The sequence below is a fragment of the Ambystoma mexicanum genome, chromosome 1q (genome assembly GCF_040938575.1).
Source record: "Ambystoma mexicanum isolate Mex_15411 chromosome 1q, UKY_AmexF1_1, whole genome shotgun sequence".
In the NCBI taxonomy this organism is placed as follows: Eukaryota; Metazoa; Chordata; class Amphibia; order Caudata; family Ambystomatidae; genus Ambystoma; species Ambystoma mexicanum.
In genome coordinates this window covers 221,832,877-221,856,526 of record NC_090922.1, presented here as the reverse complement: position 1 = coordinate 221,856,526, position 23,650 = coordinate 221,832,877, and the positions used below count along the sequence as shown (strand labels likewise).

At 46.4% G+C, this 23,650-nt stretch overlaps 1 protein-coding gene across 1 annotated transcript in view; it reads left to right on the top strand.

Annotated features, from left to right (window-relative positions):
- The window catches only part of LIG1 (DNA ligase 1), an 876,776-nt gene that overhangs the window by 649,109 nt on the left and 204,017 nt on the right, over positions 1–23,650 (top strand). The window contains exons 21-22 of the mRNA XM_069637540.1: positions 6,096–6,240; positions 12,886–12,968. Coding sequence (XP_069493641.1) covers positions 6,096–6,240; positions 12,886–12,968 — 228 coding nt within the window. The remainder of the gene's footprint in view (positions 1–6,095; positions 6,241–12,885; positions 12,969–23,650) is intronic.

The following is a 23,650-nucleotide window of genomic DNA, read 5'->3' as shown; positions in this document are numbered from 1 at the left end:
AACTCTTTACGATTCTGGGGTTTGGGCCAGTCTAGTACTGCATCTATCTTTCAGGGGTCCATCTCAATTTCACTTGGGAAATGATATAACTCAAATAAGCTACTAGCTCTTGGTGCAATAGGCATTTGGTTGGTTTTCTGTACAATCGATGGTCTCGGAGCCTGGTCAAGTCTTTTCACATGTCTGATATATTCTTCTAGACAGGAAGAATAGACCATTATATCAAGATCAATGAGCACATAGCTATTTAAAATGTCCTTGAAGATATAATTAAGGAAATACTGAAATACCGCTGGAGTGTTATGTATTCAGAACGGCATAATCATATACTCGTAATGGCCAAGCCTAGTGTGTAAGGCTGTTTTCCAATCGTCTTCAGGATAAATCAGCGCTAGGTTATGGACCCCTTCTAGGTCCAATTTAGTGGCAATCTGGTTGTGACACGCCTGATCCCGTAGAACATGGATTTAAATGTAACTGGTACCTATTCTTAATCGTGATGGCATTCCATGGTCTGTAGTCTATACATGGTCGTAGTTCGGTTTCGCCCTTCTTGGGGATAAAGAACAACGGGGCCTCAGTTGTGATTATTAATGGCAGATGAACTCCCTTTTCAGATTTTCATAAATATGTTCCTTTAATACAACATTTTCCTTTTCAGTTGAGGCATATGTTCTCCTGTATGGTATCTTGGCTCCAGAGATTCGTTCGATCGGGCAATTATGAGTTGGCAGTTTGTTAGCTTCGATGGGATCAGACATCTTGGAATCCCAGATAATCTGGGGGGTCTGTCTTCCTGTTTTACCACGCTGACACCTGTGATCATTGGTATGGTGGGGGACAAAAGAGCCTTTATTTCTTCCTCTTTGGGATGACATGATGGTGGATAATCGTCTCCTAAGAAGGTCAGCTTCCTTTTTCCCCAAATCAATGAGGGGTTTTGTGGAATTCCAGCCACAGGATTCCGTGGATAATGTGGAAATGTGAAGCGTAAATTGGGTCAAAAGCTATGGTTTCTGGTTGGAATGTGGAACATACCATCTGCAAAGGTAGCCTTGTTAAGAAATAGGCCCTGAGTTTAGACGAGAGCCATCGACTAAAAGAATCCGTTCTGAATTACTTTTATTCTTCAAGGGAATATAAAACCGAGTTGCAAACTTCTGATTAATGAAATTTCCTGTGGTTTCCCTAGCTAAAAGAAGAGTGATTACCTCATTCCATGACTTGGTTCCTTCACGTAAGGTAAATTGAATGAAGAAATGTTTAGCTTGACTAGGTGTTGTACTGCATACTGGTGTCTGGCAGTTCTTTTGTAGGCTTGTCAGTTCCTTCCTGATTATTGACTACCGTGGTTATTTTCCGCCGACCTGGAGGGACGTTTAGAACACAATTGTACATTGTGCCCATTTTCTCCACAGTAATAGCAGAGGTTCAGGCAACGTCTTCTCTCTTGTTCTCCACCAGACACAGGACCGTGCATACTCTCTAGCTGCATGTGTTCTGTGTCTTCTGGTGGCCCAGATTCTTCTTTTGTGGCTCTAAGATGTCTGCGTCGCCACTCGGTTCTTTTTTTTCTTTCTCTGTGTCTGTCTCCCCACCTTTGATCCACTTGTACTTTAAGCAATATATATTCACTGAGGGTGGTAGGTTTCACGATTTAACTGAGAGAATCTTTCAGCTCTTACCATAGACCTCTGTAAAAGTGTTCATTGTACATCCTCAAGCCAAGTGGTCTGTGAGGCCATACGCTGAAATGTAGAGAGATAGCACAGAAGATCCTTATTGCCCTTGCAGGGGTCCATAAACTCCAGATTGACTGGGGAGCATATGGCCTTCGTAACATCGCCTGAGAGGCCACAAGGAACTCGTCATACCTATTTAATATGGGATCACTTGGGTCTTTAAAGGGGATGGCCCATGTAAGTGATGTTCTCAGAATTCCTCTGTACGGGGGGTGGGGGGTGGTGAGTCCTGTCCTCAATATAGTTTCGATGCAATAAATTCTTGCAATGCTAATTAAATACCTTAACTCAAGGTATTTAATTAGCATTGCAAGAATTTATTGCATCAAAACTATATTGAGGACAGGACTCACCCCCTGTACAGAGTATCTCTTTAGCCCATTTTGTCCTGCCCGCCCCCGGGCTGTCCCTCATGTTATTAGTTTTCTCAGAATTGAACAGTATGAATGCGACTTTAGCAGGGTCTGAGGTGTGCAACACTGCATTTTATTATTATTAAGAAACTGTTAGATGAAAATCAATTACCACTTCTCAGGTTGCACTAGGTCCATTTTTCACTGATTACGGTTTACACGTCTTTCGACCTTTGGCCTTTCACAAAACCGGACATGAGCCCGTTCTACAATAACGGAGCTTAGTTCTCCTCGCTGCCACGATTTATTTATTTATTTATTTATTATTTTTTTTTAAACTAGGATCGCGGTTGCGAAAGAGAGAAGGTTCCCCTAATAGAATTACTGGGTTTCCCACTTTCCCTCCTGTTAAGGGCGTCTTACACTGTTCCTTGGTTCGGGATATCATTGTCAGACTATTCTTCAGGGGTGAGATAAAAACAGTTCATTAACGTGTCTACCGCTCTGCCTCCCACCCCCCTTGTCCTTGATTCAGAGAGTCCATGTACCCTCAGTCATCTTAAGGGGTATTAATTAAGAGGATGAAGTGAGGATGAAGGTTCCCTTTCCCAAGTACCGCAGTGTTAAACAGCCATTACGTCATGGCATCAACAACGTACATTATAAGTATAAAATTATAGAAAAGTCTGAGTATGGCAGGGCTATATGCCTTAACTAATCACCGACTTGACATTGAACAAGATGAACGCTTTAGACGACTTTGTCTGTTCCGCTCCTCTGTAAGGTTGAAAGTCACTGCGGCTTCTCAGCGATATGCTTTTATGCTGGGGTATGTGTAGAATCGATGTGACCGACTCGCATGTAGTGCATTTCCGCCATTCTGCCAGGGACATGTCATTCTGATGATGGACTCGTGCATAGCGTGTCTATCTTGCTGTGGACATGGGTGCGGAAACTGACAGCCCGGTGAGGTGGCACTCCACACATACATGCCTGATAATTGCATGTCCATCTGGGCTGCCAGAGACGCCCATGTAGAAATCTGGACTCCCTGACGGTGGCAGGCGGCTGAACCCTATCACTCCCCCGCCCACAACACCCAGCCCGCCCCGTTCCTCCTAGTGGCTTGGGTGTTATGTCTTCAGACTAGATCATTGCAAACTGATCTTAGTGGCCCCTGCTTGGCAGAGACAGTTTTGGTACTCATACCTCGTGTTCCTCTCCTCTGCCTTGCCAATAAATATGTGCAACCTCTCCAGGAGCAAATGTGTAGTGTTACACCAGGACCCGGCCTCTCTGTACCTGACGGCCTGGCTCCTTACACACCTAGAGTTTGCCGATGTACCACTGCAAGGACATTCTGGCTAGAGCCTGCGCTTCTTCCACTGTGGCCTGTTATAAGAGTAAATGGAAGTGGTTTTCTTGGGCGCAAAATGAAGGGTCTTGACCCTTTCAACATGCTGCCTAAAGATGTTCTACCATATTTGCTCTCCTTGCCTAAGTGGGGCCTGCCATAGTCGTCCATCAAAGTACATCTGGCAGCTATCTCATGCTATACTCGCTCCTCTTCTGGGCCTTCTCTATGGTCCCATCATTTGATCAAGGAGTTACCCAAGTGTCTGTTCCGCTCCACAGCCCCACACCCCTACCCCCAGTCAGACGACCAGTCCCAGCCTGAGAGATGAGCATTATCCCCACACAGCTCCTTTTGACCCTCTACATAAATCTTCGCTCTGGCTTCTGTCCCGGAAGCCTGCATTGCTGGTCAGTCACCTTGGCTAGACGTGTAGGTGAGAATCCAGCGTTTTCATGCAAACCCCACTAGTTGGTGTTCTATAAGTCCAAGGCGGCACTAATACTTCCTTTGTGCCGAACTTTCCTTCACTATTTCACCTCAGTGAGCTGGTGGTGCCACATATTGTCTTTGGTTCATCGTCCTTCCCTGCGGAACGCTTGCTGCACTCTCTGGATTTCCCGCTCGAAGTCGCTTAGGAAGACCACTTTTAGTCCCTCTGGCATGGGAAACGCACTTTCGAAACAGATTAAGTTGCCAGGTGGATTTCCTCCTGCATCTTTCTTTCATAAGCAAGCTCTCTCCCTGCCAAGCCCAGGGCTCATTCTACAAGGGTGGTTGCCACCATGGCAGCTTTCCTCTCCGGAGTCCCCTTACTGGACAGACACAGGGCTGCAACCTGGAGAATCTGTACACATGTTTACAAGGTTTTACTGTGGCGACAGGGATTCCAGGGAGTAGGACAATGTCGGCCAGTTGGTTCTGTGTAAACTGTTTGCGTGGGGTGTCTCCTGGTGTAAGTGTTTCTTGAAGGAGCTTGCCTCCACCCATTATGGTTATGTGGTACTGCTTTGTAATCATTACATACAGCATGTGAATCTATGAAAGATCCAATGCTGGAGAGGAATACGTTACCCCAACTCCTGTTCTCCAGCATTGGTATCTTTCTTAAGTGAACATTGAACTCTCCGACCTACCCCACTTATGACACTTCTTGGTTCATATTGACACTTTTACATACGCCGTTCCAAATCTGAAATTCAAATTTCCGATAGATGGACACCCATATACAATACCGTTATACAGTCCATTGTACTTGAGCTAGCACTTTAATGCATTATGCCCTTTATGGTGGTTTTACATTTTTTTTAGCATTTTTCTGCAATTTTGCACAGACTCCATTTGTCCAGATATGTATTGTTTGTATATGTATTGTTGAATTTTAATGTGTATGAACGACAATGTTAATAAATGTTGTAATACAATTGGATGTTTGCTGAGAAATTTGTAGAACTAAACAAGCAATTTGTTCATTAATAGCAGAGTTTGCCACTCGATTTATTATCCAGCATGAAATAATTACAGATTTTGGTGTCTACTTGAGTACCATGAGGGCAGGGCAACCTACTCTTGTTTTGTTTGCTTGAGAGCAAATAGACCGGAAAGCAAGGGAAGGACAGACCATGGGGCAGAGAAGGATACTGAATGGAAACAGTGCAAATAAGAGGCTGAAAGATGCAGGGACACAGTGCTGGGGCTGGGCGCAGCAGGAAATCAGGACAAGGTACAGAGGTTAATAACTGCAGAGCCACAGCACAAAGGGGAAAAAGAGAAAACATTGGCAGCAAGCAGAGGCTACATGACTAAGCCGGTAAGGCTTTAAGAATTGGACCGGTCTTTTTGAAAAATGTCAGCCAGATCAGTCTATAGAGACAGGTTATTCACAATAGAATTTTAAGTCCATTCAAATTGGTTTTGTTTTTATTATAGGGCGGTGACCCATAGTATATATAAATTTGTATATATAGGTAAGTGTTTTGTAGTGCAAGTTTTAGCTGAATGTGTTTTAAGACCTAAGAGTATTTTTTTATTCTTCTGTGTGGGACTCTTATTATTTGCTTGACAGCGTTGTTAACTGTACTTACAGCCCCAAATTTTCTAAGCCCTTAAGTTATATGCTACTGCCTTGTTTGTTTATAAGGCAGACTATTTTATTATTGTCCACGCACACCGCCCCCCACTTAACGCACTTAACCTTTAATAGTTCTTTCATTGCTTTGCATAATAGCTTGACAGTTTTGTAGTGTTAAGTGTTGTGCAGCCCCCCATTTGTGGTTGTCTGCTGTGTGTATGTATGTATACATCAATGTGTGAAGTGTATAGTGCTCTCAAGTTTTACCTGCATGTGTCTTGGGCCAATTTTCTATACTTGTGTAGACTTGCATCCCAGTGTGTGTGTGTTAATTGTACCTACATAGCACAAACCTGAACTTCTAAGTCTACCTTATTTCTCAACCTATGCTAGCTACCCAGAGAGAGTTTGGTAAAACAAAGTGTGAAAAGCCCTTGTTGGCTTCTCAGAAGCTGCCCATGAGGCTAGTTCTGAAAATCCCTATTAAGACCGACCATTTGCATGTTTTTGGCTTGCCTTTGCTCCTCTCGAGTACCTTGTCTCAACAATTCTTTTTGTTTGTTATGCTCTTGTAGTCTCTTGTGAAGGAACCCTTTATGAAAAGGCGCCAGCTGTTGCGAGATTCTTTCGTGGAGACTGAGGGAGAGTTCATGTTTGCCACCTTCATGGATACATCCAACACAGATGAGATTTCAGAGTTCTTGGAGCAGTCTATTAAGGGTAAGTTAAGTTACTTTCCAGAATGCACTTGAATCGCTGATGCAAATTGCCACCATCATCCATGATTTAAAGCTTTGACAGGATTTACTACACTAGGAGTAGTAATGTGGCTGAAAATCATGAGTGCGATCATGGATTCACATGTTGGCAATATCCATCAATGTTAGGTGGACATTATCAAAACAATAACTTGTCCATGCTGGTTATCTTCTATTGATTTGCTGGATACCCATCATTTGGGGAATTTTTCGAACCCGTTTCTGCTCCAAAGGGAAATCTACGAAGTTGGGTCCTTAAACAAGTTGGGTTCTGAGACTTTATACAATGTACTTGCCCCAATCAAATTCAATATTCCCCTTGTTGCACTGCCACTTCCTCCCCTGTAACAGGAAATATTCTAAGCATGCTAATCTATAGACAATGTCCACTCTGGATAGCTTTGATAGTCTTTTTTTCTCATATAATAATCCTTTTAAGATTGTAAGAGGCTTGAATTATGTTTGCAAGACCACAGCATGTCTGCCAGTCCTGCGGAGCTATTCAGAATTATTGAAATAACATAATTTTTATTTAAGCTTTGTGATTAAGGTGCCTAAAGCTCTCTAAACAAATGTTCATCAGAAAGGCAGCTCTTTTGCTTCCCTACGGATCTAAGTACAGGTGCATTTCTAAGTGTGACAAAAATGTTATATAATCTTCAAAGCTCCCACTTCTGCTGCTGTACCTTGTGGAACCACGTGCTCCCACTACATAAATGCTATGCTTTCTGTGGGAATTGCTATGAGAGCATACACCTACAAAATCTACCTGCTGCTACCGTTTGTCCTGATACAGCATGGTACGGTACTGTAATACCCCTCCGTTGACAAGTTCCTGAAAAAATGGGACACTGTGAAATGTGAACTAAACCATAATATCGAGAAATGCATGTGCACTTTGAAATAGTTTTAAACTAAAAGTCAATTTATTTCCCTTTTTTTAATTAGTTGAACTAATTTCTAAATTGTTAAACTAATTTCTTAAAACCATTTTTGTGCCTTAGGCCGTGTCCAATATTCATGTTTCCCCAGTATGATTCTTTTGCAGCCAATAGGTGGCCATGGCCTTCGGCCGTGCCCACTATACATGTATTTCAGTCCCACTAACGAGGGCCTTTGGCTGTGCCCACTGTGTATTGTAAAACACTATCAGGCCACTAGCCATGGCCTTTGTCTTTAAACCTTTGGTTTAGAAAATATCATCCAAATCCACTTAGCAAGTCAAGTTATTAGCCTCTCTCAGCCTCTGTGCTGCAAAGGACCAATTCCAATATAAAGGTTTTAAAGCTCAGGGGGCACCCCATTCTCTGTCGAATATTTTAAAAACTACTGGATTGATTTACCCCAAACCAGTCAACAAAATTGTCAACACTTTGTGCCCAACTTGTTTATTTGGTCAAAATCTGCCAAGTGGTTTTCACTCTACGGCAAACACTGCACTTTTTCCTCAATGGGAAAATGAATGCGTGTAGACTGAAAACAGCATTTTTTTGTTTTGAAAATTTCATCCAAATCCATCCAGCAAGTCAAGTTATTAGCTTTGCTAAGCCTGTGTTGTAAAAAGCATCAAGGCTGATGTAAAGGTTTTAAGGAGCAGGGGGCACCGCCTTCCGTGTCAAATATTTTTAAAACTACTGGATGGATTTATCCCAGACCAGTCAAGAAATGCAAGTCCACGCTTTGTGGCAGAGTTGTAGCTTAATTGGTCCAAATCTGCTCATCTGTTTTCACGCTATGGCTGTTCAAGAACTGCACAATTGGTTGACAACTGTAAAACTACGGTGGGTATTTTATAACATTTTGTTCCCAAAATTTGCAGTGAGGGCAGCAGGGGGCCTTGTCAAACTTTTTTTGAAAATGTATCGGAATCCATCCAGCAAGTAATTAAGTTTAGCAATAGAAGTTTGGGTAAAATGGCTGCGATTTCATTTTTGAAATGCATCTCAGCCTCTCTGCTGCAAAGCACCATGGGAGAGATCTATAATTGTGGGAGATTAGGGCACCCCCTTCTCCGTCAAATATTTAACAAAACCTACTGAACATAACGCCAGACCCCCAAACAATCGCAAGTCAACACTTCTTGCCTAAGTTGTTTCGTACCTGGTCCAATTCCATCCAGCAGTTTTCGATGTGCGCTCAAGCAAAAATTGTCTATGGGGAAAATGAATGGGGACTAGGCCGAAACTGTGTGCGTATAATTTTGTTTGCAAAACTTAAGCCAAATTCGTCATAAGGGTCCAGGTATTAGCAATTTGTTTTTGATTTCCTATGGTACTTAACATGGACATTAACTATAGTGTGGAGATGCCGCACTATAATGAATGTTGTAAGAAACCTGAAGGTACACTCATCTACTCCCTAGGGCTCTTTTTTTTCAGGTGGCATGGGAAGGGCCATCGCATTTGGATGCCGACCCTGGAGGTGACTAGCGAGGGAGTATCACCTGAGTGGAGGGTCCTTGGGGATTGGGTGCCAGAGGGCAAAACAGTGTCCCCCCTTTCCTGATGTTGACTTGCCCTACCCTCCCTCAGCCTTTGTAGGATATTGCCTAATTTCCCCCTGAAATGAGAAGAGATCTCAGAGGGTAATGCGGACTACCTATAGAAAACACCACTTTAATACTGGAAGAAGGGGGGGGGATCCTGATGACTACAGGGTTGAAGGTCAGGCATGTCCCAGTAATTGTCCTGATTGGAATCAGGAAAACCAGGCGAGAGAATCGCACCTGAAACCCCTTGATGGGGCTCGGGTGTATAAAGGGTGGAGCACCAGAGAAAGAGAGGAGAGTCTGCCCTTGCTGAAAAGAGGGAGCGCTGCCTTGGTGGAAGGAAAGAAGCAGTGAAGCCAAGGCGGACCGTTGGAAACCAGAGCAGAGCAAAACATGATAACGCTGGAAGTTGGCAGAGCATGGCGCTCTGCGGAAGCGTGGCGAGGAAGCCATGTCTCTAAGGGAGCAGGTGAGGTCGGAGGAAGGAAGCTGTGCTAAGTGTCGGCCCTTCCCGTTTGGTTCTGCAGTGCTTGTTCCCCAGGGTGAAGAAGCCGGCCCAGGAATGCCTGAGGGGCAGTTTGTGCGACCCGGACCTCATTCTGTGAGAAGACTTGAGAGCGGAGGAGCCACAGCATCCAGTAACACGACCAGTAAGTTTGTGTGTGAAGAAACCTGTTATGCAAGTGATAGAAGGGAAGATGCATTGTGATAGTGTCAGGGGTCTGACCAGAGAGCACAGGGCGAAAGCTAAATCTCAGTTTGCACTGTAGATTCTAGGAGATTCCTGAGGCAACGCTAGCTGAAGTCTTTCCCTTATCTGATCTGAATGGCGACCAACCCAGGGTTCACACTGTTAATGGATTCAAAACAGAGGCACAACAGTAGACCAAGATGGTAATACGGGTAGAAAGCAGCGTTGAAAGAAATAACCAGGTACAGGACAGTGTTAGGGAGAATTCTCATAAATGTGCTAATTCCCTTCTACATTCGAGACCCCCAGCTCTTCTTGCTGGACTTTAGGACTTTACATTTTTATCCTGAAGAGAGTGAGACCTTTTTCCCACTTTCTCGTGCATTCTCATCTGATTTGAACACTGTTTCTTTTGGTTTTGGAGTCTGACAAACTCCATAGGTGGCATCCTTTTACATTGTGATACACAGCACCTACAGTGCAGTGGCACAGGGAAGTCTTTCAGATTTCCCAAAGGTTGAAATTCCTCCTCTTGGTTAAACTACTGTTTCCAAGAGCAGTGAAGTGAAATTGACTTTACTTACATTTGTAACTTTTCTAGACCCAGCACACACTATTTTACAATAGGGTGCTGGAGGGGTTACTTAGTATCCTCTTTGTCTAGTTTCTCATGTAACATTATTATGTTACCCTTTTTTTACAATTAATGGCTGGTGGGAGTAGTTTACTTTTTCCTACCATTGTGCGTTTTTACCGCGGGCTGCCTTTGCAGCTGCAGTATATCACCCATGGGTGCCCATTTTGTCAAAATGGCCCGGTCTTCTTTTTTCACCATTTCTTTTGGGAAGGTCCTTCTTGAGATGCACTATGTGTGCCAAACCAGGTTTAGTCCGTTTGTTCATTTTGTCTTTGGCAGGGTTTACTGCTGAAGCCCGTCTCTGGCTCCAGCGTGTCTGGCAGAAAGTGAGGGAGGTGCCCGAAACTCCCTGTGCTTAATCCCCTTGGTTACAGGAATGCACCCAAAGGTGATTGGCTGGCTGTCCTTGGAGGACAGCCACCCTGCTGTGTGATTGACAGATAGGCTGCGAATGAATGGGAGAAACCTGCATAAAAGGCGAGTCAACCACTGGACGAAGGAATCCGAAGAAGAACTTGAAAGGGACGCCTGCTGCAACTCCTGGACCGTTGGTTTGCCCGGTGAAGACCTGCTGCAGTGCTGAAACTCAGAATTTGCCTCGACTAAAGAAGCCCTGCAAAGGACGACTTCTCCCCTTGGGTTGGTGGGACCAATCGACCCCAAGACAAACTCATCTGGAAGTCCTCTCAGAGCTGGCTGTACTTCCACTGCTGCTGCAGGAACAGATTGCCAGGGAGAGGAATACCAGAATCGAATGTCTCTTTAAGTCTGACCCGAGCTCCAGGAAGATCCTCCAGACTCCCATGAAGCAGGACTGACCAAGCCTGAGCCACCTCAACATAGTGCTGGACCCCAGATGCGAGGAAAGTCCATAAGGTATCCGAGAACCACAGGGTGCTATTTGCGAGAAGCTGAAACCGCGAAGTGCTGCTGATCTGAAGTTTGCTGATTGCTGCTGCCGACCTTCAAACCATAGTGCAGGAGTCCCCAGACGTCCCCCCTCTTGTCCCCACGACTGACGCCCAGGAACAACAGGATCTGCCATACTACAACTGGAACAGAAGCCAGCTGGAACCAATTTCTTCAGATCTAAGGTACTGTAAACTAAGAGGTACTTGGCTCTTGTCGAGTAGCCTTGCTAGCTCTCAGTTGAGACTTGCCTTGGTTGCTTTTGCAGAGTTGCTTCCAGCTTTGCCCCTCACAAGCCTCCCAGCTTGTGGCCCAACAGTGATTTCAATTTCCACAAAGATTTCTAAAACATTGTGCAAGACTTTTGACCTACCTTCAAGAAGGGCTTCAGCTCCCCTAGACTTTACTCAATTGTCATTGGCTGTCCTGGCTCCCTGAAAGACTCTTCTATCCTCTGACTTTGTGCTTTTACTATCCCTCAATAAAGGTCACACATTCTATAACTTGTGTAGCTGGTAAAGGGTTATTTTACTTTGCATTGGGGGTTCAAAAGTACTTACCAGCTTAAGAATGTGTTAACAATTGGTTTATTCCCTAACCTTTTCCTTTAACACCAAACTCAGTATTGCTCTAAATGTGCCAGTTATATATCAATGTCCACAGTGTCCTAGTTAGTTATTTAAGTCACCTCAGGGTATCGGTAGTATCTGTGTGCCATCCCAAATGGGTATCTACTGATTTAGTGGAACTGAGTATTTATTGAAGTATATTTTTATGTTACATATTTGCTCCCTTCTAACAAAGGCTTATTCAACTGACTGTTAAATTAATAAATAATTCTTTAATCACGAAACCTTGAGAGCAAGTGCTTATTTGGATACTTCTCACTCTGAATCTCTGTGCAATAAACCTACAGCTCATATTGACCCCTCTTGAGATGAGCCTGGCTGCTCACTCTACCAACTTGTGTAGTACATGCTTATACCAAAGGTTGGGTTAACTATTGCCAAGAGGAGAAGGCTGGTGCAGGCTCCCACAGGATACTGCATACAATCTTGCCTACTCGTGCACTAGTTGGCAAAGCATATGCTGCCTACCTAGGGAACACTAAGCTGTATGTTTTGATGATTAGCCGTCTCACTATCATGTAGGTGTTTGCTATAGGTGGCCCTAAAATCAGCTATAGGTGGCCCTTCAAGAAGCAATTCAAATCGTAGTACCTACTGTAATGCTTCTGCTGAAGGTTGAGGAGCGGGAGCTGGTCCGTCCTCAATCGGGGTGCCACAAAAGCACACATCTACATGTTTCAACCGGTTTGTTAAGCTTTATTTAGGAGTTCATGTGGCACTTTACCATTCCTGTGTGCTTCCATTATGGCAGTCGCCACTTTTTGTTGTATGGCTTTACACCATGATGGTCCCCTTTTAGCACTGCTTGTGTTGCAGGTTTTACACAAACTCCCAGAAGTATCATGTGCATCATAATACACCCAAAACAGTATCCTCGCCTTTCTATTTTTAAAGTTTTTCCGTAGTGGCCCACATAATCATTAATGTGCCTTTACCACCATAATCCATGTAAAAGAAGAATTGAAAAGGGTGTTTGTGCTCCCCTATAATGTGAATCCATGAAATGCATGTCAACATTTCCCCCATTCGTTATTTGTTGATGTTCGACCTCAATAGTTGCATTGTATGTAATGTGTTGTGATAGTTTTTTTTTTCCAACAAATATAAACCATTCAGTCAAGTTTAATTTGTTTGGTTGTTTACCTTATAACACAGGACTACTTGAGTTTTATTCTACAGCCTGACCCTATTAAGCAACCTTGATACTAATTCAACTTCAAACTTCTCCTGTCATGTTTTTCTTTCTATTCCAGATTCTTGTGAAGGCTTGATGGTTAAAACTTTGGAACAGGATGCCACATACGAGATTGCGAAGAGGTCTCACAATTGGTTAAAGGTAAGCTTCTTGCTTTATGAAGAGCAGCTGTATTACTGACCACTAAACTAAATACCAGTTTCTACAGCATAAATCGATTTCTGATGCTTGTTAATCTGCTTAGAATCACATGCTGTGCATATGGTCCGACATCCAGTGGTAACCGCGGAGTATTGCATCTTGTCTTTCTGGGACGTCGGCATAGGCGTGTCTGTATCCCGATCGTGACATGTGTAGTACCCAAAATCCCTCACGCGCCGAGGTCCCTCAGATTGTTTTTTTCCACCCAGATTACTGGTCGCCCTATAGCAGAGCACTTACTAGAGACATTGTTTATCTTACCGAATTGTCGGTTTATTCCCCGTTAAGTTACTTCACCCAACAAGAACAACTTCGACGAAGACTACGGGGGATCCATCTACGGCTGTGGATTTCGCTGCCTAAGATCCGGTGGGCGGACTTTCCACGTGCTCGGGCCCTCTGGCCGACCTATACAGTAGGGAGAGTGGGGTCGGGGTGGCCATATTGTTTAGTATGTCTTTCCTCCTTCCCCTCTTTTCCCTTTCGGTCTGGTCATCCTTCTCTTTAGCTATGGAAAGGACTCCTTTTAGGTTCTGCCCTAAGTGTAGGGTTAGATATCCTTGGAAGGACGAGCACAGGACGCGTAACGCCTGTCTTCCCCTAGAGCACGACGAGAAGTGTTGTGCAGCGTGCAAACTCATTCGGCCCAAGACCCTTAAGGAGCGCCATGTAAAGCGGTGGGCCGCGTACGGCATGTCGCGGGTGGAACCTCCCCCACCTCCACACCAGCCGAAAGTGAAGGGGGTACTTCAGGACCAAACGTCCAACGCGGATGTTATAGACCTTGAGGCGGACACTTCTAGATCTGCCACGCCCGTCCCCGAACCTTCCAGGCTCGACTCTGCTCTTGCTACTGGGACCACACCCGGTGACAGGGGGCGTACAATCGCACCGTAACATTAAGCACACAAACCCCACGCCAGTTTCGATGGTTTCGTCGAAAAAGGCGAAAGCGCCAATGAAGCCGGTTCCCTCGGATCGCTCCGATCCAACGCCTTCCCCGCATTTGCAGCAGCGCATAGCGATTGGGCAAACAAGGAAAAACAAGGGCGCTACTCTTAATCCTATACATGTCGAAGGTCGGGATCCCGACGTCTCGAAGAGCTCCAAGGCCTCGGTAGGCCCAAAAATTACGACTAGGCCTCTACCCGGAAACCCGCCTGCTAAGCCTTCTGTTAGCACGGACGGCCTTTCCGCTGCCGACAAATCATCGGATCCTTGGTTTCTTGACGATTCCGAAACTATCCAGAGTAGTCTCGAAAGGATCACAGCGGCGCTGGGTCTTACCCCAGTTCCGCGAAGGGTTATGAACCAATTCGCTGAAAAAGTTTCGGCGGATGGTCTTCCCGATTCCCATAGGACTTGCGTGGATAGTCAAGAGGCTCTCTCCGATACCCTTAGAGGTTCCCGTCGACGCCAGGGTGTGGAGAATGTCACATCTCCTCGCTCCGGCCCGTTTAGGTCCTCTAAATGGACTACAGAAAAGTTTGAAGGTTGTATGGATCGGCTGGAGCGGATTATCGCCTCTTGAGATCATCCGCCCCCAAAGAAACCACGGGTAGACCCTAACTCTCAAATTCAAATGGACCAGTCTCAGGTTGTTCAACAAGAAGACTTGATCCACATGGATACGTATAGAGACATACATAGTGAGGAAGTGTCCTTCCTCAAACTGAGGAGGATCAACAGGACACAGCAGACAACTGGGAGGAGGCTCAGCAGGAAGATGAAAACCCTTGGACACAAAATCAGGACGCTGATATTGTGATTCTGGACTCTCCTCCATCCATCCCGGCTCGCCTGGCCTCCCTTGTGGATGACCAAATGGCTTTCAACTCCATGTTGAAAAAAGCGGCAGAATTCTTCAAGATTGCCACCCAAGAGGCGGTACCGGAGCAGGATTTCGTGGAGGATATTATCAAAGAAAAACCTCCAGCGAGCCAATCCATCCCCCTCCTTAACTCTGTTCGGAGGCGGGTAGCCCCGTTGTTGGTTACACCTGCTCAAACACGGGCAGTAAGCCCAAGAGTCGAAAAATTATTTCGGCCTTCTACTTACCCTCTGTATATCAAAGGGCTCGCCATCCCGGACTCACTGGTCGTGACTACCACTCGAAAGAGGGCAGGGGTACCCCTTGCCACGGGAGAAGCACCACCCGACAAGGAGTCTAAGAGGCTGTATGAACTGGGCAAACGTGTCACTTCAGCGGCTGCATACACCGTTCAAATTGCTAATAATACTACGCTATTAACAAGCTATGCTGATGCCCTATGGAATGAGCTCCAAGAAAACCTCCAGGAGGTTCCGGAACCAGCCAGAACAAAGCTTCTCGCCATTGTTGCAGAAGGAAAACTGGTTAATCAAAATGTGGTGAAGAACACCCTGTACACTGCAGAAATAGCAGGCAGGTCTCTTGCGCAAGGAACTCTTCTAAAAAGACACGCATGGCTGCGGACATCTGGCTTCAGACCCGAGACTCAGGCTTCTCCTATTAATAAATCCATTGAGGAGACCAACCTCTTCGGGAAAGCAGTGGATGAAGCGTTAAAGATGGCCAAGAAGGAGTACGAGACTATAAAGTCCTTGCACCAGATTACACAGAAAACCTCCTCCCAGAGGGGTAATAATTCTCGGCGCTCCTTTGGAGGACAAGCCCGTACCGGCCAGAACAACTACAGCACGGGTACCTTTAACACGAGTCAAACATCCGGAAGCCCTACCTACTATCCCCAAAGGGGTCAGAAACGCGGCAAAGGTAGAGGCAGAGGCCGCAGTCCCAGAGGAGCCTCAGCCTCTGGTCAGAAATTACCACTAAGTCCAGGTCCCCTCCCATGTCACCCCGGTCGGGGGGCGATTAACATCTTTCCTCGCGGCATGGGAGGGGATAACTTCCGACCAGTGGGTCTTAAAGACGGTCGCCCACAGTTATTGCGTGGAATTGGCCCGACCTCCACAGTTCAGACCGCCACGCTCACGGCGCCTTTCACCGGACCATCTGCAGATCCTGATCCAGGAAGATCTGCTGGGAAAGGATGCCATAGAAGCCGTCCCTATTCTCCAGGTAAACAAAGGTATTTATTCAGTGTACTTCCTTGTACCCAAAAAGGATCTCACCATGCGTCCTGTTCTGGATCTGTGCCCAGCGAACAAGTTTATAAAACCCCAAAGGTTTCGTATGGTAACACTGCAGGAAGTGATCCCATTGCTGAAACAGGGGGACTTCATGACAACATTGGATATGAAAGATGCATACTTTCATATTTCAATTTGCCAGCGCACAGAAAATGCCTAAGGTTCATGATTCAGGACAAACACTAGCAATTCAAGGTACTCCCCTTCGGCATCGCCTCAGCACCAAGGGTGTTTACCAAAGTCCTGGCAGTGGCTGCAGCACACCTGCAAAGACTATCAGTCCCAGTTTACCCTTACCTCAACGACTGGCTCATCACGGGGGACTCGTTCGACGCTTGCTTTTCGAACACCCAAAAAACAGCAGATCTTCTCTTCATCCTGGGTTTCTCAATCAACAAAAAGAAATCCAGTCTAGTCCCCAGTCAAGTAAAAAAATTTCTGGGAGCACTTATTCAGACGGAAGACGGCCTGGTCTTCCCCTCCAGCGAGAGGGTTCAGAACATGCCCTCTCAGATCCCTCAGTATGTAGCCGTCCGGAGGGGACGGTATGCAAAGCCATGCGTTTGCTAGGGATGATGGCGTCCTGCATATACTTGGTTCCCCACGCGCGGCTGCGCATGCGTCCCATGCAAGAGTGGCTCAACAGCCAGTGGTGTCAGGCCAGTGGACAATGGGAAGATCTGTTAGTTGTCTCGCCAGCCCTCGTTCTCTCTCTGCAGTGGTGGTCAAGAGAAAACCTCTTGGAAGGGAAGACCTTCACCACCCCTGCAGTGGAAGCCACTCTTACGACAGACGCCTCTCTCACGGGATGGGGGGCTCACCTGCTACAACAGACAGCACACGGAATGTGGTCCCCTCAGGTAGAGTCCAATCCTATAACCCTACTGGAGCTACTAGCGGTGTTCAAAGCGTTGAAAGCCTTTAAGAAGCAGCTACAAGGGAAGACAGTGCTGATCCTAACCGACAGCACTACAGTAATGTATTACCTGAACAAGCAGGGGGGCACTCACTCTCCAGGGCTATCCAAGCTGTCCCAGAACATCTGGATATGGGCTCCCAAACACAAGATGTTGTTGTTGTCCCAACATGTTCCAGGGGAACTCAATCTTCTGGCAGGCATACTCAGCAAAATTTTCCTCTGCCAGAAGAATACGAATGGCGACTGCACGAAGACATTGTGTCCAACGTCTTCGCAGAATGGGGTTTCCCAGAGATCGACCTGTTCGCTACTCAGGAGAACGCCCAATGCCAAGACTACGCCTCCAGGTACCCCCAGAACCGATCCAAGGGGAACGGTCTCTGGATAACTTGGTCGGGGAAAGTTGTCTACGCTTTTCCCCCCGGTCCCCCTTCTCAACAAGATAGTGCACAAGATGCACCAGGAACCAGTTACCATGATACTGATGGCCCACATGTGGGCCCGCCAACCCTGGTTCGCTCACCTGATGGAAATGTCCCTCTCCCCACCAATCAAGCTGCCCTGCCCATACAACATGTTGTCTCAGGACATGGGGGAGACCCTACACCCATGCCCACAAACTCTGAACTTAGCAGCCTGGCTCCTGAGGTCATATAGTTTGGCCACCTGCAATTCCCTCGGAGATGCATGGACAGACTCAGGGAAGCGAGAAAGCCTAACACACGTTATTGCTATGCCAGCAAATTGAAACGGTTTGTCATCTGGTGCAATTCCAAGGGCGTCAATCCCATCGATTGCTCACCCTCACACATTGTGTTGTACCTAACCCACCTGTTGGACTCTGGGTTAGTCTTTAATTCCCTAAAGGTTCATCTGGCTGCACTGTCAGCCTACACCACATCACAACAAAAGGTTTTGTGGTGGAAGATACCAGTAATTAAAGCCTTTATGGAAGGGGTTAAGAGGATTTATCCTCCCATCTCTCATCCATCCCTTGGATGGGATCTGAATGTGGTTTTGACCAGGCTCATGGGAGCTCCCTTTGAGCCTATGCATAAAGCAAATCTGAAAGACCTGACTAAGACAGCCTTCCTAGTGGCTATCACTTCTATCAGAAGAGTTAGCGAACTACAGGCCCTTTCTGTTTTAGACCCCTTTGTTACAGTCCACAAAGATAAGGTAGTTCTGCGCACACATCCCAGGTCTGCGCCGAAAGTCATTTCAAAGTTCTACGTGAACCAGTCAATCGAACTACCCACGTTCTTCCAGAAACGTACTAACATGGCCGAAAGAAGCCTTCACACACTAGATGTGCGCAGGGCATTCATGTTCTACATGGAAATAACTAAACCACTGAGGAAAACTAAACAATTCTTTGTTTCAGTGGCAGCTGGCAGAGAAGGGGATCCTGTCTCTAAATCAGCAATCTCAAGGTGGATTGTCAAATGCATCACACTATGTTACACTCTTGCGAAGAGAGAACTGCCCTTCAAGCCTAGAGCACACTACTCGAGGCACTGGGGCATCTATAGCATTCATTGCAAATGTTCCCCTAGAGTCCATGTGCAAAGCGGCAACCTGGAGTTGTGTACACACCTTTACAAAACACTGTTGCCTAGACACTGATTCTAGGTCTGATTCTCAGGTCGGATAAGCAGTACTAAGACATATTTTCTCTACTGTTCCTTCTCAAAACCCACCTCCAACTCCGGGTACTGCTCGCTAGTCTATGCACAGCATGCGATTCTAAGCAGATTAACAAGCATCAGAAATACGATTATCGTGAGTAATGTATCATATATAATCTCTGAGACTTGTGGAATCTGCTTAGATCACATGCTATGCATAGGCCGACATCTAGTGGAAGCTGCAGAGTATTACAGTTGTTGTGTTCGAAACTCAAAAAGGGACATCAACTGGGCGCTCCAGTAATACGATCCCTAGTGTGACTTTCCCTGTACCCATGGTCCCTCAGATTGTTTTTTTTTTTTCGCCATCGTGGCGGACGCTTATCGCGGAGTTCATTTCGGGTAGCATCATTTGCTTATGAAAAATTGAGACTAGTTACTGTTTTTGTCCTTTTTCCAAACCGACTTAGACTACTTCATTGATGCGATGGAAAGGACGACTGTCGAACGAAATTCCAAACTCGACTGACCCTTTCGGCCTTGGAAGGCCACACCGGGCCTAAGCCCTAACATTAGGGAAGATTGGGGGGTGGTCATTGTAGAATGCATTTGCCCCTCCATGCCCTTTCTCGCCTGGCTGCCATTCCCCATAAACATGGAGAACACTTCATTTAAATTTTACACCACATTCAATAAAAAATTCCAGTGGATAGACTAGCACCGGGTGTGCAATTTGTGTCCAGCGTGTGATCATGACGAAGGGCATTGTTGAGCCTGCAAGCTCTTCGAGCCAAAAACACTTTGGGACCGAAGAAGTAAACGCTGGGCCTATCACGCGATGCAGGCCAAGGCCGTCATGGATGTGGAGGGAGCCTCCAGTGAAGGCAGCGTTGCAGTCTTTAGAGACCGGCCGGCGGCTATGTTACGGGGACGACACACGGCGGTGAAAGCAATACCACGACCCCCAGCACTAAGCACATAGCCCGTGGCAAGGAATCAACATCGTCGACTAAACGCCCACACACTGCGTCAAGGGGGAGGTCCACAGAATCCCTGTCCTCTGAGCACTCTAGGTCCCGATCGTTTCATGACAGCCCCTTTTAAGTCTAAAGACAAACCAGACGCCATGCCCAAAACATTGACCGAACGTCAGGAGACGAGGCTGTGGTACGCCCCAATGCCGAAAGTAGACGACCCACGTAGATAACGGCTGTATGCTCTAAAATCACTAGTTTTTCCCACCTAGTGAAAAAGCATGTCCCTCAGAGCCTGCTGAAGTCCAAACACTCTAAGAAACACTCCTCCAAGATCCCCAATCATAAGGAGAAGGCTAATAAGGACAAGCCTACCTCTACTCACAGGGAGAAAACACCATATCCCCCAGGAGGAAGGCTCCTTGGCAGAAGCCTTAAAGAACAAAGGCCAGCCTCAGACTCTGGGCCAGTCGACACCCCAGGGTCATCCTACACCCCTAGGACAGAACACTACGCCTCAGTACCCTGGTGTCATTCCAAGTTCAGCCACATGGTCTGCTGAAGACCTAGACCGCGTCATGACTAGGATGTCCTTTATGGCCAATTTCTTCGAAAAGAACCCACAGACATACCAGAACTTCCAAACCATACCTCCAACAGCCGAGTCTTCCACCTCCCAGCCCCCAGATAAGAAGGCTCAACCTGATACACTGCCTATTTCGATTCCAATCCAACCATTCCAGAAGGATCTGTATGATGTTTCCGCCCAGCGCTGTCTGACCCACTTTACATCAGGGGCCAGCTTAAGCCAGATTTGCTTGTGGTTACAACCCGTAAAAGGGCAGGAACACTGGTGGCCTCATCGGAGGCACCCCAGAGAAGGAGAGCAAAAAACTCTACACTATGGGGAGAAAGGTAGCCACTTCAGGAGCTTTCCAAATAAGGATCGCCAATAATTTGTCGCCGTTGGTAATCTATAATTGCCACAAATGGGATGAGGTAACTACTCTGATAGCGTCTGCTCCTGAGCCTCTGAAGTCACAACTGGCCCTGGTAGCAGCTGATGGCAAGGCAACATCCAGCTGGATTCTGAAAAAACAACCTAAATGCCTCAGACAATGCAGGCAGGATTATTGCAGAAGGGTCCATCGTCAAGCTCCATGCATAGCTACGCCAGTCTGGCTTCAAACTTGAGACCCAAGCTATACTCCTTAATATGCCGGTGGAACCTAATGTTTTTTTCGGGAAAGCTGTAGAAGACGCGTTAAAGTCCGCCAAGGAGGAATGATGCCTTAAAATCCCTAGGCCAGCTGACAAATAAGCCACCAGGCCAGAGAGGCAGAAGCAATTTGTCGGTTTTGTGGCCAAAACTCTGAAAGGCTCCGCTTACGGACAGGGCTCTTCCTGGGCTAACAACCAGGGCCAATCCTCGCAGGGATTGCAGAGGGGCCAAGGCTGATCTTGTGGTCGGGGGAGGTCCTCCACATCTAGAGGTGGAGGTACACCCCCGAAACAATGACAACCCACTAAGTCCCCTCCAATGCCTCTTCAGTAGGAGGGCGCATTTCACACTTCACCCACGCATGGGTGGGGAAATTGCCACAGGTATGTGGGTACTATCAACCGTAGCGGGAGGTTATTGTGTGGAGCGCCTCCAAAAACCATCCCCCGCGTCAAAGGAAAGCAACGAAGGTAGAACTGCGCTGCTACTCAAGGATGCAATAGTGATTGTACCAGCGAATGAGATAAACAAGGGTATTTATTCAACCTACTTCCTTGTGCCAAAGAAAGATCCATCTCTGCGCCAAGTGTTAGGCTTACGCCCTGCAAACACTTATGTAAAGCCACAAAAATTCAGCAGGACAACGCGACAAGAGATAATGCCACTACTAAAGCGGGGAGACTAAATGGCAACACTGGATATGAAAGATGCCTATTTTCATATATCAATGTTCCTAGCGCATAGAAAACTCTTACGTTTCAAAATAGCAAACCAGCACTACCAATTCAAGGTGCTACCCTTCGGAATAGCGTCTGCTCCAAGGGTATTCACCAAGGTACTGGTGGTGGTGGTGGCAACACACCTGTGCAGGGAGGCCATCCCAGTGTACTCCTACCTGGACGACTGGCCGATCACAGGGGAATCGCCCCGTCTTTGCAAACAAAACATGCACAGAACCATAAACCTTCTCTTCCAATTGGGCTTCTCAATAAATTAAGGAAACATCAAGCTTTGTGCCAAACACAACAAAACAGTTTCTAGGAGCTGTCTTAAACATGGAAGATGGGTTAGACTTTCCATCCATGGAAAGAGTTCAAAACATGCTACGACAAATACCTCAGCATCAAGCCGGTCGCCAGATAAGCATACGCAAAGCAATGCGTTAACTAGGCATTATGGCGAACACTAGTACAAAACCTACACTGGTGGGCAAAGGAAAACCTGTTAAAGGGAAAACCCTTCCACGACCCGGCAGCGCAAGCGATCGCTAAAACAGACGCATCACTCTACAGGTGGGGAGAGCACATTACCTTCACCACATAGCACGTAGTCTGTGGACTCACTTCACAGCACAGAACCACATTAACCTGCTAGAACTCCTAGCAGTATTCAAAGCGCTTCAAGCATTCGAGGCGCAGCTGATGAACCAGTCAGTCCAAATCCTAACAGACAGCACCACTACAATGTTCTATATCAACAAGCAGGGCGGCACACACTCTCCAAATCTGTCCAAGTTGGCACAGAAAGTATGGAGATGGGCACTCAAACAGGGGATGTTCCCATCCTCCCAACATGTTCCAGGGGTACTCAACACTCTAGCAGACTCTCTGAGCAGTGATCCCCTACCAGAGGAACATGAGTGGCAACTAGACTCGAGCGTTGTAGACCACATCTTCTCTCAGTGGGGTTACTGCACGCTAGACTTGTTCACTACAGAATAAAACAAGCAATGCCCAGACTTCGCGTCCAGGATCCCCCAACCAGACTCGAAGGGGAACGCCCTATGGATGAGCTGCTCAGGGAAATTTGCTTATGCTTTTCCTCCAATTCTTTTAATGAGCAGGTAGTGAGCAAGATTTACAGAGAACAGATGATGCTCATCCTAGTTGCTCCTCTGTGGGTAAGACAGCCATGGTATCCACATCTGCGCAAACTGACGATGTGTGATCCCATCAAACTCCTGTACCAAAACAACTTATCGACCCAACACTGGGGAATAACAGTGCATCCTCCACCACACTCGAACTTGGCAGCATGGCTCCTGAGATCATAGAGTTCGGACATCTTAATCGACCACAACGGTGTATGGATAGCCTCAAGGAGGCACGTAAACAAAACACCAGACACTGTTATTTCGACAAGTGAAGATTTGTAATCTGGTGCCAGTCCAAGCAAATAAACCTTGTAGAATGTACTCCATCTCACATTCTAAATTATATGCTCCACTTGATCGACTCGGGGTTAGTATTGAACTCCATAAATGGCCACCTGGCGGCTTTATCAGCGTACACCACCTCTCAAAGTAAAGTATTGTGGTGGAAAATTCCAGTCATTAAAGCATTCATGGGGGGGACTAAAGAGACTCCACCCTCCAATTTCAAACCCACCGCCAGGCTGGGATCTCAATGTAGTACTCACAAAGCTCATGGGGCCCCCATTCGAGCCTATGCATACATCAAGTCTTAAACACCTGACATACAAGACTACCTTCTTGGTGGCTATTACTTCCATGAGAAGAGTTAGTGAACTGCAAGCATTGTCCGTGCAGGATCAGTTCTTTATTATTCATAAAGACAAAATGGTTTTACGTACACATCCTAGGTTCTCTCCTAAATTAATCTACAAATTCCACGTGAACAAATCCATTGAGCTCTCAGCTTTCTTTCAGAATCCAACTAGCTCAGCTGAGGTAAATCTCCACACACTGGATGTGAGGAGGGCTGTCCTTTACTACGTAAACAAGACCA